Source organism: Pelophylax lessonae (genome assembly GCF_965119305.1).
Source record: "Pelophylax lessonae genome assembly, chromosome: 7".
NCBI lineage: Eukaryota > Metazoa > Chordata > Amphibia > Anura > Ranidae > Pelophylax > Pelophylax lessonae.
Window position 1 is genome coordinate 92105937 of NC_138774.1, and position 13048 is coordinate 92118984.

Genomic DNA, 13048 nt, shown 5'->3' on the forward strand with positions numbered 1-13048 from the left:
AACCCCAACAGGTCCTAGCAGTCCAAAGTCAAGCTCATGTCTGATTTTACAGCATGTACATAGAATAGATAATGTTTACGGATTTTCATGCATCCAAGAAATACAAAATGACAAAACATATACAAACACATATATTAAAACATTACAAATTAAGTGCAAAACACAGTGCATTACTGAAGCAGAGGTAACTCTGCTGGAGTATTATCATGTCAGGTGTGCCTAAGAAAAGCACCCCTTTCTGTTCTGGGGTGCAAGGTAGGCCTGCCATAACCACACATTGGAGGCAGCCATTTTTTCACTGTATTTCAATGCTTGGACTTTATTCTGTTCAGTAAAAACCTGTCCTTCGGAGTCTACAACATGGAATTTGGAGGTGGTGGGCAACACAGGCTTACCCAAACTGGCATTTTCTCTTTTGGCTGTAGTGGGGAAGCGTTCGATCTTCACTGGGTCATTCCAACTTTCTTGGTCCCAAAAGGGAAATCACCCCCCCACATTTGTGATAGGATAAGATTTTCCATCCTGCATTACGTGCTACTAGCCTAAAGGGAATGTCCTTCTATCTGTATTGTGGGCATTTTTATTTAATGTGTCCTGCCCCCCTAGGGAATTCTCTGTTGAAACACATAAAAAATCCACAGGTTTGTGACTAGGTTTGCTCAAAATGCCATAGAATGGATTGTATTCATAGTCATTTGATCCTGCTCAATAAAAAACTTTTAAAAGTGTCTGATCTTAGAGCACATGTATGTGACCCCAGGAAGCCATAGCAGTCATCGTGCTGTGGTCTGCCTGTGCCAGCAATAATATAAAACAGAGCATGCAAAAAGAAGTCCATCACTTCCTGCTACAAGTTCAACTAAAATGATTCCACAGTACAGCAGAGTAAGGTGCAAAAATTTGAAAGCCTTGTTCAGCCAACATAGTTATGTTTTAGTCCTGAATAGACCTTTATCAAACTTGAGGGCTCGTTTACACGCGCAATGACCTGTGTTTTTTACTTACTGGATCAAGGCACACAAAAAAACAATTAGTTTTCTATGTGCCATGTTCACACTGCAGCTGAAGGTACAGTGCAGTGAGTTACAGTGCAATGCAGATATGTAGGATTTTGTCTCAGCCCACTGGAAGACACTGCATGTCACCACAGCGCACAGCTATGTGGAGACAATAATGAAATGTCACTTTTGACACTTCAAATAAAGTTAAAAAAAAAGTAAACTGTTTGGTGCACTTAAGCACACATCACACTAAAAACTTACTGCCCCTGAAGTTAAAACTGAGCATTTTAGCAAAGGTGCTGTGTGAACGTGCCCTAAATCAGATTCAGTCCAGTCAGGAGTAACATGCTGTCATGGTTAGGTATGCAAGGCTTGTAATCATACAAGGGAATTTATTCTTAGCTTGCAAATGCTAATCTTAAGAGCACTGCATTCAGTAGGCATTAAAGCAAGCTTTGGCAGCCATTTTCCACATGCCTGAAGCGGTCAGCCCCATGCAGCAAGCTGGGAGTGTACTTCTAGAAGCATTTAAACATAAAACCGCCACTCACTACAGCCAATCCTAGTGTGGGTGTATACATGTGAAAGCCTCAGTCAAGGCCTCTCCTCTAGCTATGCCCTCCTGACATGTTTCACCAGAAGGCGAGGCATTGACTGAGGCTTTAACATGTATACACCCACACTAGGATCAGCTATGGTGAGCGGCGGTTTTATGTTTAAATGTTGATTGCCCACTGGATGAGTTTTTCTTGTGCTGGCATCCCTACTTATCCTCAGCCTGGAGCGGCACCACCAACTAATGGCATACTTCTTCAAGAATGTTTCATTTCTTCTGCTTTCATTAATCACATTCAAACTTCTAAAGCAAGACTGAAAAGAAAGGTGACTGCAAAGGGTGAGTTTAGGAATTTCTTTCCTAGATCCCACACAGGAGTTCACAACCCAGCTAGTAGGGTATAATCACCCAGTGATGCTCTGTCACGCCATTCCTGCTGCAGGAACCTAACCCAGGTAAGCTGCAATGTAGGATTTAACCTAAAGTTGGGTACACACATATCGAAATTGGCCTAGTTCAATAGGAACTGGACGAATCTTGATCTATGTGTTGCCCTCCCTGTTTACCTGTTGATAACTGACTGACCGGGTTCTGTCGAATGGTCCTGCTGGAAAACCCCCAAGTAATCAGCTGCTGCAGCCAATGGCTGCATCACTGATTTGTGTATTCTGACAGAGGGGAGAGTCACTGTTGTCAGAATACAATAGCACAGCGGAGGAGATCTCTGCATCCACATCACTTGCGTGGATTCAGGAATCTGTGAGGTTTTTGTTTTCTTTAATCAGCCCGCAAGATGAATGAAAAAACTCACAGCGTATGCCCAGCTTAAGTGAATAATATCACTGCCTACATGACAGTGATTAGGTCGGGTATTCGGTTGCACATGGGGAAAGTCAAGTGCTCCCCCATACCTGGTTTATTGGGTGAACTAGATGGATTTGTGTCTTTTTTCAACTAAATTAACTATGTAGCATTACAGCAACAGAGCTAGGGCTTCAACTTAGCAGGTAATCACTAAAGGAGCACAGATTAGTGAGTATGCTTTGCTGAATGTTGCAAGAAACACTAGGTAGCATTTACAAGCATAAATAATAAAAAATGCAGCGTCCATTAAGCCTACAACTCTGCATTTTGCAGTTTATTCTACTATACTGTAAACCATTTTTAACACCTCAGTGCTCAGTCTAGTGAGCTTCCAGACTGCAAATATTCATATTCCTATGATCTACAATGGCTGCCACCGATACTAAGACAACTCTTCAACTCATTTTTCATTTTAAAAAACTGTAACAAGAACCTAAAAACAGAAACATTATAACATTCAATACAGCTGAAGCGAACAAGCCATTATAGTATGACTCTCCGCTCCAACCAATCAAAACAGGAATTGGCACTCAAATGTATACTGAACTTTAAAGCCTGGGTATCAATTGCTTCTTTTCTTATCAGCATCTTTAGAAAAAATACAAAAATATTAAAAAATATATATATAAAAAAGGGAAAACAAAAGCAGTTGATAAAAAAAAAAAATACTCGCCGGTAACACTAACTAGTAACGTAAACTAGCTTGAACCAGTGTGTCCTCACTAAAAAGTGTCCTCACTAAAAAGTGTAACAAACCTGAGCCAATATTTGCCCTTTGTTCAATGGCTGCAACCGGTGATCCCCAGCCAACTAAGGTATACCAGTGGTATTTACTATTCTTTCTATTTACCAGTACCTTTGACTAGTTTAACCAGTAATTTTCTTGGCTTACTAGTAAAGTTAAAACAGTTCACTGGAAACTTGTTTCAAAGTAAGAAGCTTGCATAAAACTAACTGGCTAACTAAATACAATTTTTTTTTTTGTTGTTGCTAACAATTACTAGCATGCAAAAAGATAAGCAAAAGCAAGCAGCTACTAGCTCTACTTTAAGTGGTTGGTAACGATAACTAGTTCTGCTAAAACTAAACCGTGGCCTGCTAGTAACTGGAAAGATTACATTTTGTTAAAGGTGTGATGACACAAATAGCTTGGAGAAAAAGGTAAAGTGAACTGAATGAGATGGCCCAAACTAGGTTCATTTTTTTGTGCTTGGTTAGCTATATCTAATTTCACCTTTAAAACATGTATGAGAACAAGTCATTGTTACCAGCTCTGCTTCAAAAAAGTAGAGCGCAGCTAGGTCCATAAACCGTTGGTAAGCCACCAAGTTGCAGGGGAAAAAAATAGACGGTTCCAATTCTTAGCAAAAAGTCTTAACGGAACCCATACTTTCGCATAAAAGTTTAACAGTAACCAGATAATCACTGGTAACACTAAGCCAAGTGGCTAAGCCACCATTCATAGGTAGACAGGTTCCAGCTCTTGGCTTTGGAAGTAACAGAGATCCACTGGTAAACTAGCAGATGTGAGCTGGTCGCCTTGTTTTATCCGTAAACATTTAGGTTCCACGGGTTTAGTAACCCAGATCCACAGGTGCTTGCTGCTCTGTACCAAGAATACATGGAGTCTGATCTTCAGCGCTTGCAAGACTCATCTGTAACAAACAGAAAAAAGAGGCATGTTGGTGAGGACAAAGACGGCTGCAGAGGCAGAGACTGCACTTTCACAAATACATAAGCAAATGCAGATTCATATATTGCTGTCAGTGTCCTGTTGGGGAAATTTACCTCAACTTAATGCCCATAGGATGCAATAGGAAGTTAGAGAGAGTGAGGGGCATTCACTTCTTTAAGGGGAACTTTAATTCCTCCTCAACCCCCCCCCCCTTCCTTTTTGGCATTTTTTTTGGGGGACAGGAGTGGGTAGCTTGTTTTGACAGAGGTTAGCCCCCCTAAAAAAGGGGGTGCATTTAGCGCCCACTTGCTTGGGATTATGGCCACCTTCAATATAGCTTCAGGAATAGCCATAGGTTTAGTGGGATGGTTGCAGGTGGGCTATTATGGGGTTAATTCTACCTTTTGGAGCTGAGGCAGGTATCAGCCAATGGGGTAATTAGAGGCTTCTAGAAGACAGGTGCAAGGTGTTATAAGGAAGTGCCTGTGCCCTGCTTCCTCCTTTTGCATCCGAAGAGCAAGAAGGAAAGTTCCCCACCCCCCCTCCCTTGTCGCGTGCACACTTTGTGTGGTAGGGTCACCCTAGTATTCTAGGGGGGACGGTATTTTTGTTAATTGATTATGAAGTTAACGCTTGCTCGAGTTCTAAATAACTGAGCTAGTACAATTTATTTTCACTATGTGATTTTGGTTTGAAGTATTATTATTATTATTATTATTATTATTTATTATGATTATTGATCATCTGAGTATTTGATTTCATATTTAAAACCAATAAAGCGTGCCGCGGCCATTTTCTTGCCAATACTGCTGTTAAGTCTGGTTATTTACTAATTAAAGTGATGTTTGAATGGATGAAAGTGTGGCCTATAATCCCATCTCCTTCCCCGCAGCCCTCTGGGACACATCACAGATCCCAGAAGAATGTGGCACCATTCACAAAGCGCAGCACAGCTTGTGCATGTGCAGTAGGAAGCTGGCTGGAAGCCAAAAGACGTTACTGCCGGTTTCCCTTAGTTAGGATGCTGGATCCTGGACCCAAAGCCGATTGAAGAATCAGCTCGGGTGAGGATAGCGCTGTAACCTGAGGTATGCAAGTCTCCTTTTATTAAAAGTCAGCAGCTACAGTATTTGTAGCTCTTGACTTTGAATTTTTTTTAGGGGGGAGACTTCCTCTTTAAACTGGCCTTACACCTGTAGAATTTTGTTAAATTTTAGAACATTTGTCTGATTACCTATGAGTGAAAGTGGACGATTCAACAATAGGTTTTGCCCAGAGCTAGCAAAATCTAACGACAAGGATGAGAATTTGTCAAATTTACTGGAAACAAACAGATTTCCAATCGTTAAATTTGCTGCCAGCTGAGAAAAATTTAGACATTGATGTGATAACTGAACATAAAGCTGTTCAAAATTTGTCAGCCCATGAAGGCACCATCGAATAGCTGAACAAGCGATTTTTATACCTTCTTGTCCAAAAAAAATTCTACAAATGTAAGGCCAGCATTAAGCCCCGTACACACGCGTCGAAAGTTGGCAGGGAATTTTCGTCCAACGTCCGATATGCCGATTTTCGGCTTGTTAGTATGATGCTTCCGACAACCAACTCCGACTTTTCGGCCGAAAAAAATCTGGTGTGCAGACCATAAAATTTTTGTTGGCCGTCAACACAACGGCCGATTTTTGTGCAGTCAGTACAGATTTCGACAGGGAAAAATCTGATGAGCAAGTCTGGGCATGCTCAGTGAATAAAAAACACAAACAAAACAAACCAACACATGACATCACTTCTGAAGTAGAATTTTGTTGGCCGAGAAAATTTGTGTGCAGTCTAGGCACATTCCAACCAACAAAACACAACTTGTACAAAAGTCGGACGATCGGTCGGCCGATAATCATTGCGTGTGTACGAGGCTTTAGTCTGGAAGCACATGGGTGACTAGTGCTTTAAAGATGTAGTGAGAGAGACAGATTGCTACTACATACAAGTGCATCAATCACTAGGAATTAATTGCTGGCTGATAGCGAGATCATTGATCGCTATAGAAGAAATTGACAGTGTGCACCCAACCTTAGACAGCTGAAACAATCCTTACTGGATGATTTCTCCTTACCTCTTGTCCTGGTGACAATGCTAACATTTTGGATTTCCCATCACTTTCTATCCCAGTGACAACAATCACCAATATAAACAGAGAGGGTGAAACAAGCCAGTAAAGACACGGAAATGAAAACTTCACAGAGGTTCTAATCCTTCCCTACACCATGAATAACTTTAAATGTAACTTTTAGATCACAATAAACTTTACTCCATAGAGGACACGTTTCCTAAAGAACAGCAGTTACAATGAGAAGAGAATAAAGTCAACTGTAAACACAAAGTTTTAATTGGCGTTTTGGGTAATGTCTTTACTAACCACCACAGCAACCACAGGAATACATTACAATACAGAATACAATCTTGCACATTATGTATAGAATATAAATTGAGTCATAAGGTGTGACAGTTTGCTTGATAGAGCTTATCACAGGAAACAGGAAATTATATAAAAGGCACAAATGCGGTAATATTTCACATATACAGTAGACCATTGAGAGGGCGGACTGGACATATTATATATGTGTATTAATCGATCATAACAAACATGCATGCTTTTACTAGCTGAACATAGTGTACTGAATTATAAAGGAATAATAGTAAATAGCTGTGAAGCTCCACCTGAGCTGGGAGAAATTATTTCATTACTTCTTCCTCAAAATTCAGGGAGGAAATCAGTCAGCTAATTTTTTCCCATGAAAATGGCCATGATTGTATGTCTGTGGGCACTATGTGACCTCTGCAGGACAGATAGTGTCCAATGCCTACTGTATTTAGCCAGATCAGGTGACAGTTATATACCGTGTTTTAAACCTTAATGAAATCTTGTCAGCAACCTTAAAAAATTGAGGCAAAAGCACAAAATAAAGTAAATTAAATGCTTATTGCAGCCTTTTTCCATGAACAATTTTGTATTCATTTGCAATGCGCCTCTGAACATGCTAGCTAACTTGACCATTTAAGAAGAGTAAGTTCTCTAGCACAGCTCCCTCCTTCCTTGCACAACATAGCTATATCCTTTTCTGGGAGTGTCTACTGTCTGATCTGGCCCCACTTTTATATAACCTTTTATGTAGCAGAGAGGGAGGAGCAGACGGGAATACTATAGCGTGTCATTAGAGTGACAGCTTGAGGTCTACGGACGCTGCTGACATCACATCCAAGATGGCGGCACTCAGTAGCAGCCTCTGGGCTTTTGAATGTCCAAACAAAAGAGCTACACAGGTAATTAACACGCATAAAATATGTTAAATGCATATCCAAACTTATGGAAAGATTGTTGTGCAATTGAATGGTCAAGCCACAGGGTCTCTTTAAAGCAGGGGTGGGGAACCTAAGGCCCGCGGCCGTATGCGGCCCCCGAAGCCATCTGATCCGGCCCTGCCAGTGGGCTGCCTCCGGAGGGGAAGGGGAGGGGGAGCGCCTCCTGATTACACACAGAGCGGGTGCGGCTGCTGTCATACAAAGTCACGCCTCCTATGATAGACAGCACAGTGGTGACGTCTATCACAGGAGTCGGTCCAGGAGGCGTGACCTCGTATGAAAGCGCCCGCGCCGGGTAAGTAGAAGAACCCTGCTCTGTGTGTAATCAGGAGGTGCTCTAATCCCCATGCACTCTGCATTGATTGGGGGCACTAATCACTCTGCATTGATGGGGGGCACTAATCACTCTGCATTGATGGGGGCACTAATCACTCTGCATTGATGGGGGCACTCATCACTCTGCATTGATGGGGGCACTCATCACTCTGCATGCATTCTAGCTCCCAAGAATACATAACAGCATTCAACAGATCAAATCTTTTTAAGGATGTTGGTATCCAGTCTTTATTTACAGTATATGTAACCTCTTATACAAGTTTGTGATACCTGGAATATGACCTGCTCCTGCCTAGTTTTCTTCCTTGTCCTGATTTATGTATATACAACCCTACCTATGTAACCTACAGAAAATCTGTAGTGAGAAGAATGCAGTTGTTGCAGTTGCAGACCCCCCCTTCTCATATTATTTGTTTGAGGAAAAGTGTGGTTAAAAGACACTACTCACCCACTATGAGAGCTTTCCTCCTTAAGATGCCACCTAACAGGACACTCTCCTCCTCTTCATCGTCCTCTGGCTGAGCGAGCGGAGGAATTGGGACCTCAGGCTCTTCACAAGGACCATACTCTGCCAGCAGAGAGCTCTCAGACGGATACTCAAAGGTGCGTTCAAGCTCCGCCTCAGGAAAAGAGATGTTCATCTAGAAGAGAATAAAATAAACAGAAGATCCTCCGGTTTAGGATATCGGCTTATCTTACATTGACAGCTTTGCAAGATTTACAAATTGAAGCAAAATTGTTAATAGGTGATATTTTGATATTTAAACAGTTCTGGCATTAGCAAAAAAAAAAAAAGTTTTGCTTACATTAGAGTTTATTTTAAAGCCTAATTCTAGACCCCCCTCTCTCCTCCAGCATGCAGTTTTTATTTTAATAATAACCTTCATTCAGATGTCTTCTGGCCAAGTGACACGCAGGGCAGTACTCTATAATGCACAGGGTTGCCCTGATGAGGTCAGGACTGCTCTCGGCTACATTGTACTGTGAGTACAACCCCAGGGGGTGAACCCCCGACACCCAGCACTCACAGGAAATAGGCTGAGCCTGGGTTCAAACTACTGCAATGCGGGAACCAGCGCGAATCTAGTGCAGGTTCCCACATCGGATCTCCCCCCGCAGGCAGTTCACACTATCTCTGCAAAGCGCTGCAGGTGTCAGTACAAAGTCAATAATACCCCTAGATCGGTTCGCAGATCACAGTGCTAACTGTGAATTTGGACAGGAATCAGATCGCATGGGTGTGAACACCCATGCAATCTGATTTCAGAGAAGGAAAAAAAAGGTGATCCCTGAAGACGTCATACGCTTCATGACGAAACGCGTTGGGTCCCGTGCTACGCCCCACGTCACTTCCGGTATCTGGAACGCAGCCGGAACACAAATCGGCTACGGCGCTGCTCCATTGATTCAGCTGTTCTTTTCATACTGATATGTAAGTGGCTATTGATTTTATTAAATATCGCATTTATACATACTGCACCATGAGTTTTCCTGCTTTTTTCATGGCATACTGAGACCACCATACTTCCGAACGGGGCACATATAGGAATCCCACCCAGCGCTCTTCCAAGCTAACAGCTAGCATTCCCGGACATATTTTCAGCGGGGAAATACAAGTCTGACAGAGATACCAGGAATCATATAAAGAGACCATTTATCCTCGCTAGACCCCAAGGGGTCATCTGGTATGTGGGCTGAACATTTGGTGACGGACTCCCTTCCCCTATCTTACATGAGGAAATTACTCTTTATTGAACACTAAGCACCTTAAAAACAATCACTTTAAGGTTTGAATATTTTAGGGGTAACCCACTGGTTTATTTAATTGTGTTTAATAAGCAATAATAATTTTTTATTAGAAGTGATCGATTTGATTTGAACCTTGTAAGTAATTGATTGAGCGCTGTCTTCTTATTTTTTCACAATTTCACAACCCACTGTTGTTTTTGACCAGCAGCTCTCTCTTTTTTCTTTTCATTTTTCACAACACTAATATTGATCTAATACCTAGGCGCGATCACTGAGTAATACACTCACATTTTCTTCCAGGAAAAAAAAGGTCCCTGCATCTTTTTCTTGCTAATCCAATGCAAGTTCAGCCATACAACTGTATGGCTAAATTCCCATTACACAGACATGGCATGTGATTGATCTGCACAGCAATGCGGTGCGAATCACATGCGATGTCTGACATCGCAGTAGTGCAAACCTAGGCTTAATGATGCTGGATGTCATTGAGAATTCCATTTTTTATTTCTACTGGTGTAGGGCTAATGATTTTTTTTTCTTTTAGACAAACAAGTCTAAAATCGTATTTACAAGCAGCTGCAAAACTGCTTACTTAAAGCGGAGTTCCAGCCATTCACTCACCTGTCCAACGGTCCAGCGATGCGGCCGCCCGAAGCCTCGATCCTCTCCCTCGGTGCCGGCATTACTGCTGTGGGAACCCGGCTGTGACAGTTTGCGGCTTCACAGCCGGGTACCCACTGTGCATGCGCGAGTCGCGCTGCGCGTCTTGATTGGCCGGCAATCTTCTGGGACCTCTGACATGTCCCAGAAGATTGCAGGGAGGGAGGGGGAGAGGAGAACTTCCGTTCAGGGCGCCGCGGCACTCCGAACGGAAGTGGGAGCGGGTACCTGTCAAAACTAGGTACCCGCTCCCCCCCCCAAAAAAATGACATGCCAAATGTGGCATGTCAGGGGGTCAGGACTCCCTAAAGCGGAAGTTCCACTTTTGGGTGGAACTCCGCTTTAAGCTGGCCGTATATTATACAATTTTCTTACTCCATTTCCTTTAGATTTACCTTCAACTATGTAGTGCAAGGACCTGCCTGATTGCATACAAATTGAAAGTGTTTAGGTTTGACCTCATATTATATGGTTTTGGTAAATCTAAAGAAAATTTGTGCAAAATCACTTCACAGAGCAGGTAAGTATAACATGTTTGTTATTTAAAAAAAAGCATGAGACTTTACAATCACTTTAATAAGCCCAGAGGTGTGTCATTATTGCATCCTTATGCTGGCCATACACTAGCCAAACATCGTTCGAAAACCTGTCATTTGATCCGTTCGTTCATTTTTCGTCCAGTTAATGGACACAACTAGAAAATTGTTTTAACTTTTCAGAGCCGAAAAATCGAAGGAACAGTTTGGACAATTCTGCCGAATGAACGATAAATTGAAAGATTTGTGTTTTAAGCAGACTTTTTACAGTGCAGGCCAGCAGCCTACTCTAATGACTGTAGCACCCTCCTAGTAGGTGCTAGTGAGAGAGTATAGTGGTTGGCTGTCTGCCTATCAGAGGAGCAGCAGGCAAATCTATATTGCTTTCTGCCTACCTACTCTGTGAGTTAGGACTGCTCAGTGTGTGATTCATTGGGTCTGGATAGTGTTTCACACTGGTCCAATAGGGAGGCATGTTGGAGAGTTGGAGGAAACCTGACCAATGGGTGCACAGGCTTTGATACAATCCCAGTGATTGGCAGAGACAGGCTGTCTCTGTGCATTATGGGATACAGTATAAAAGCCAGGAGCACGTGTGCTGCAGGGTCTTTGGCTTGTGAGCAGAGTCCCGGAGGGAGGGTGGGGGCTGCCTCCTCCTCTGTAGTGGAGGCACATGTCACAGGCGGTCGGCCTAGGGATCAAAAGGAACCGAACAGAACCCAGAGGTCCATGAGAACTGACTAGAGGGGGGAGAGACACTGGAGACCCTTGAAAAAAACAGTATCGTGAGTACAGGGGATCGTGTCAAGGGGCCTGACCTGAGGAGGGCCACCCCGGAGTAGGATAGTCAGAGGACAGGTGTCAGTGTGTCAAGTGAAAGGGGATACTAGGAGAGTATTCTGAAGAGAATTAGTTCATCAATTCTTCTGGATAGAGACTTAATCTACATTCACCTAGTAGCAGGGTAAATCAGCAGCCTGGCTGCATCATCAGATAGGAGTCCTCGTATCTTGTGAATAGTTAATCTGGAGTATCCCACTATTCCCTTCTCCCATCCCTATTTAAAATAAAACACCAAAAACTACAAACCCCTGGACTAATCATTGACGGAGCCAAGAAGTTAAGTGTTAAATTGAAAATGCCAGCCTTGCTTACGGTAACTCAGGGGGACCCAAAAGTGAGTTATCCAGCAGTCCTCAAGGGGGCGGTGCTACATGACTATGCAGAATGGATTGGCAGATGGGTTGCAAGTAGGGCTGCCAGCCTGGAAACAAATTTCATTTCTGCAACTTGAAAAATGCAGCTGGGGTGATATTAGCAGCAGAGGCTGAGTGGCTGTAAAATACATGGGGATGTTTGGTTAAACAGTATGTCATGTGCAGCCTAAAAAATTACAGTGGCTGAAGTTGCCAAGTTGGTATATGGCAAGGTTCTACCTGTGTATACTGCATATACTGGTTAGGCTTCAAAACCTGAAGTTGTAGGTCTTAATAAATGCCCAAGGTGATTGTGGATCTCTGCCTATGAAAGGGTTAAGAGTGGTAATCACAGCTAATCTAAATTGGATGTGCTAATAACCAGATTATGTCATTAGGGGTCATTCAGGAGAGACAGGCTGGGGGTGGATCAGGTGATCTCTGTCCAGGAAAGGAGCAGGGGGGGGGGGGAAAGGAGCAGGGGGGGGGAAAGGAGCAGGGGGGGGGGAAAGGAGCAGGGGGGGGGAAAGGAGCAGGGGGGGGGGCGAGGTGTGCAGGCGCCAGGCGGAGGTAACGGTGAAAGAACCGTAGAGTACAAGGAGGATTGTATTTAGTAAATGAGCTATGTCCTTCCGCTTTTCAAAGCCATTGCAGCAGCACTTTCATATCCTTTTGTAGGGCGGTTAATAAAAGAGTTTATTTTCTTGTCTCCAGCCTGCAGTTCATTCCCTCTATCCATTGTCCATCAATAATCTCTAGCTCTCCCTCTCCAGGGGATTTCCAGACTTCTGTCACACCCCCCCCCCCCCCCCCTCTGGTCTCACCCAGCTGTCTCTCTTCCTCTCTGACCCCAGATGTCATCAGCCTTCTCCTCTGCAAAGCCACAGTCTCTGCCCCACCTCTTTAATAATTATTTCCTAAACTGCCTCATTTATTAACTCTTCACTAAGCTGGCTTGAAAGAGATCACCTTCCACTGCCTGAAAATTATACAACGTGTATTTCTTAATATTACCAAAAAATAGAAGAAAAGGATATGAATACATTGCACACACTTTGCTTTACCACTCCCACCCTCAGCTACAACCTTTTGATAATCTGGAATTAAATCTTACT

General features: G+C 43.0%; 1 protein-coding gene across 1 annotated transcript in view; it reads right to left on the reverse strand.

The window, feature by feature from the left end:
- Positions 1-3593: 3593 nt before the first annotated feature.
- Positions 3594-13048, reverse strand: part of PPP1R18 (protein phosphatase 1 regulatory subunit 18) — a 52749-nt gene continuing 43294 nt past the window's right edge. The window contains exons 3-4 of the mRNA XM_082262676.1: positions 8241-8433; positions 3594-4076 (exon numbers count right to left, since the gene is read on the reverse strand). Of these exons, the coding sequence (XP_082118802.1) occupies positions 4057-4076; positions 8241-8433 (213 nt within the window). The 3' untranslated portion in view covers positions 3594-4056. The remainder of the gene's footprint in view (positions 4077-8240; positions 8434-13048) is intronic.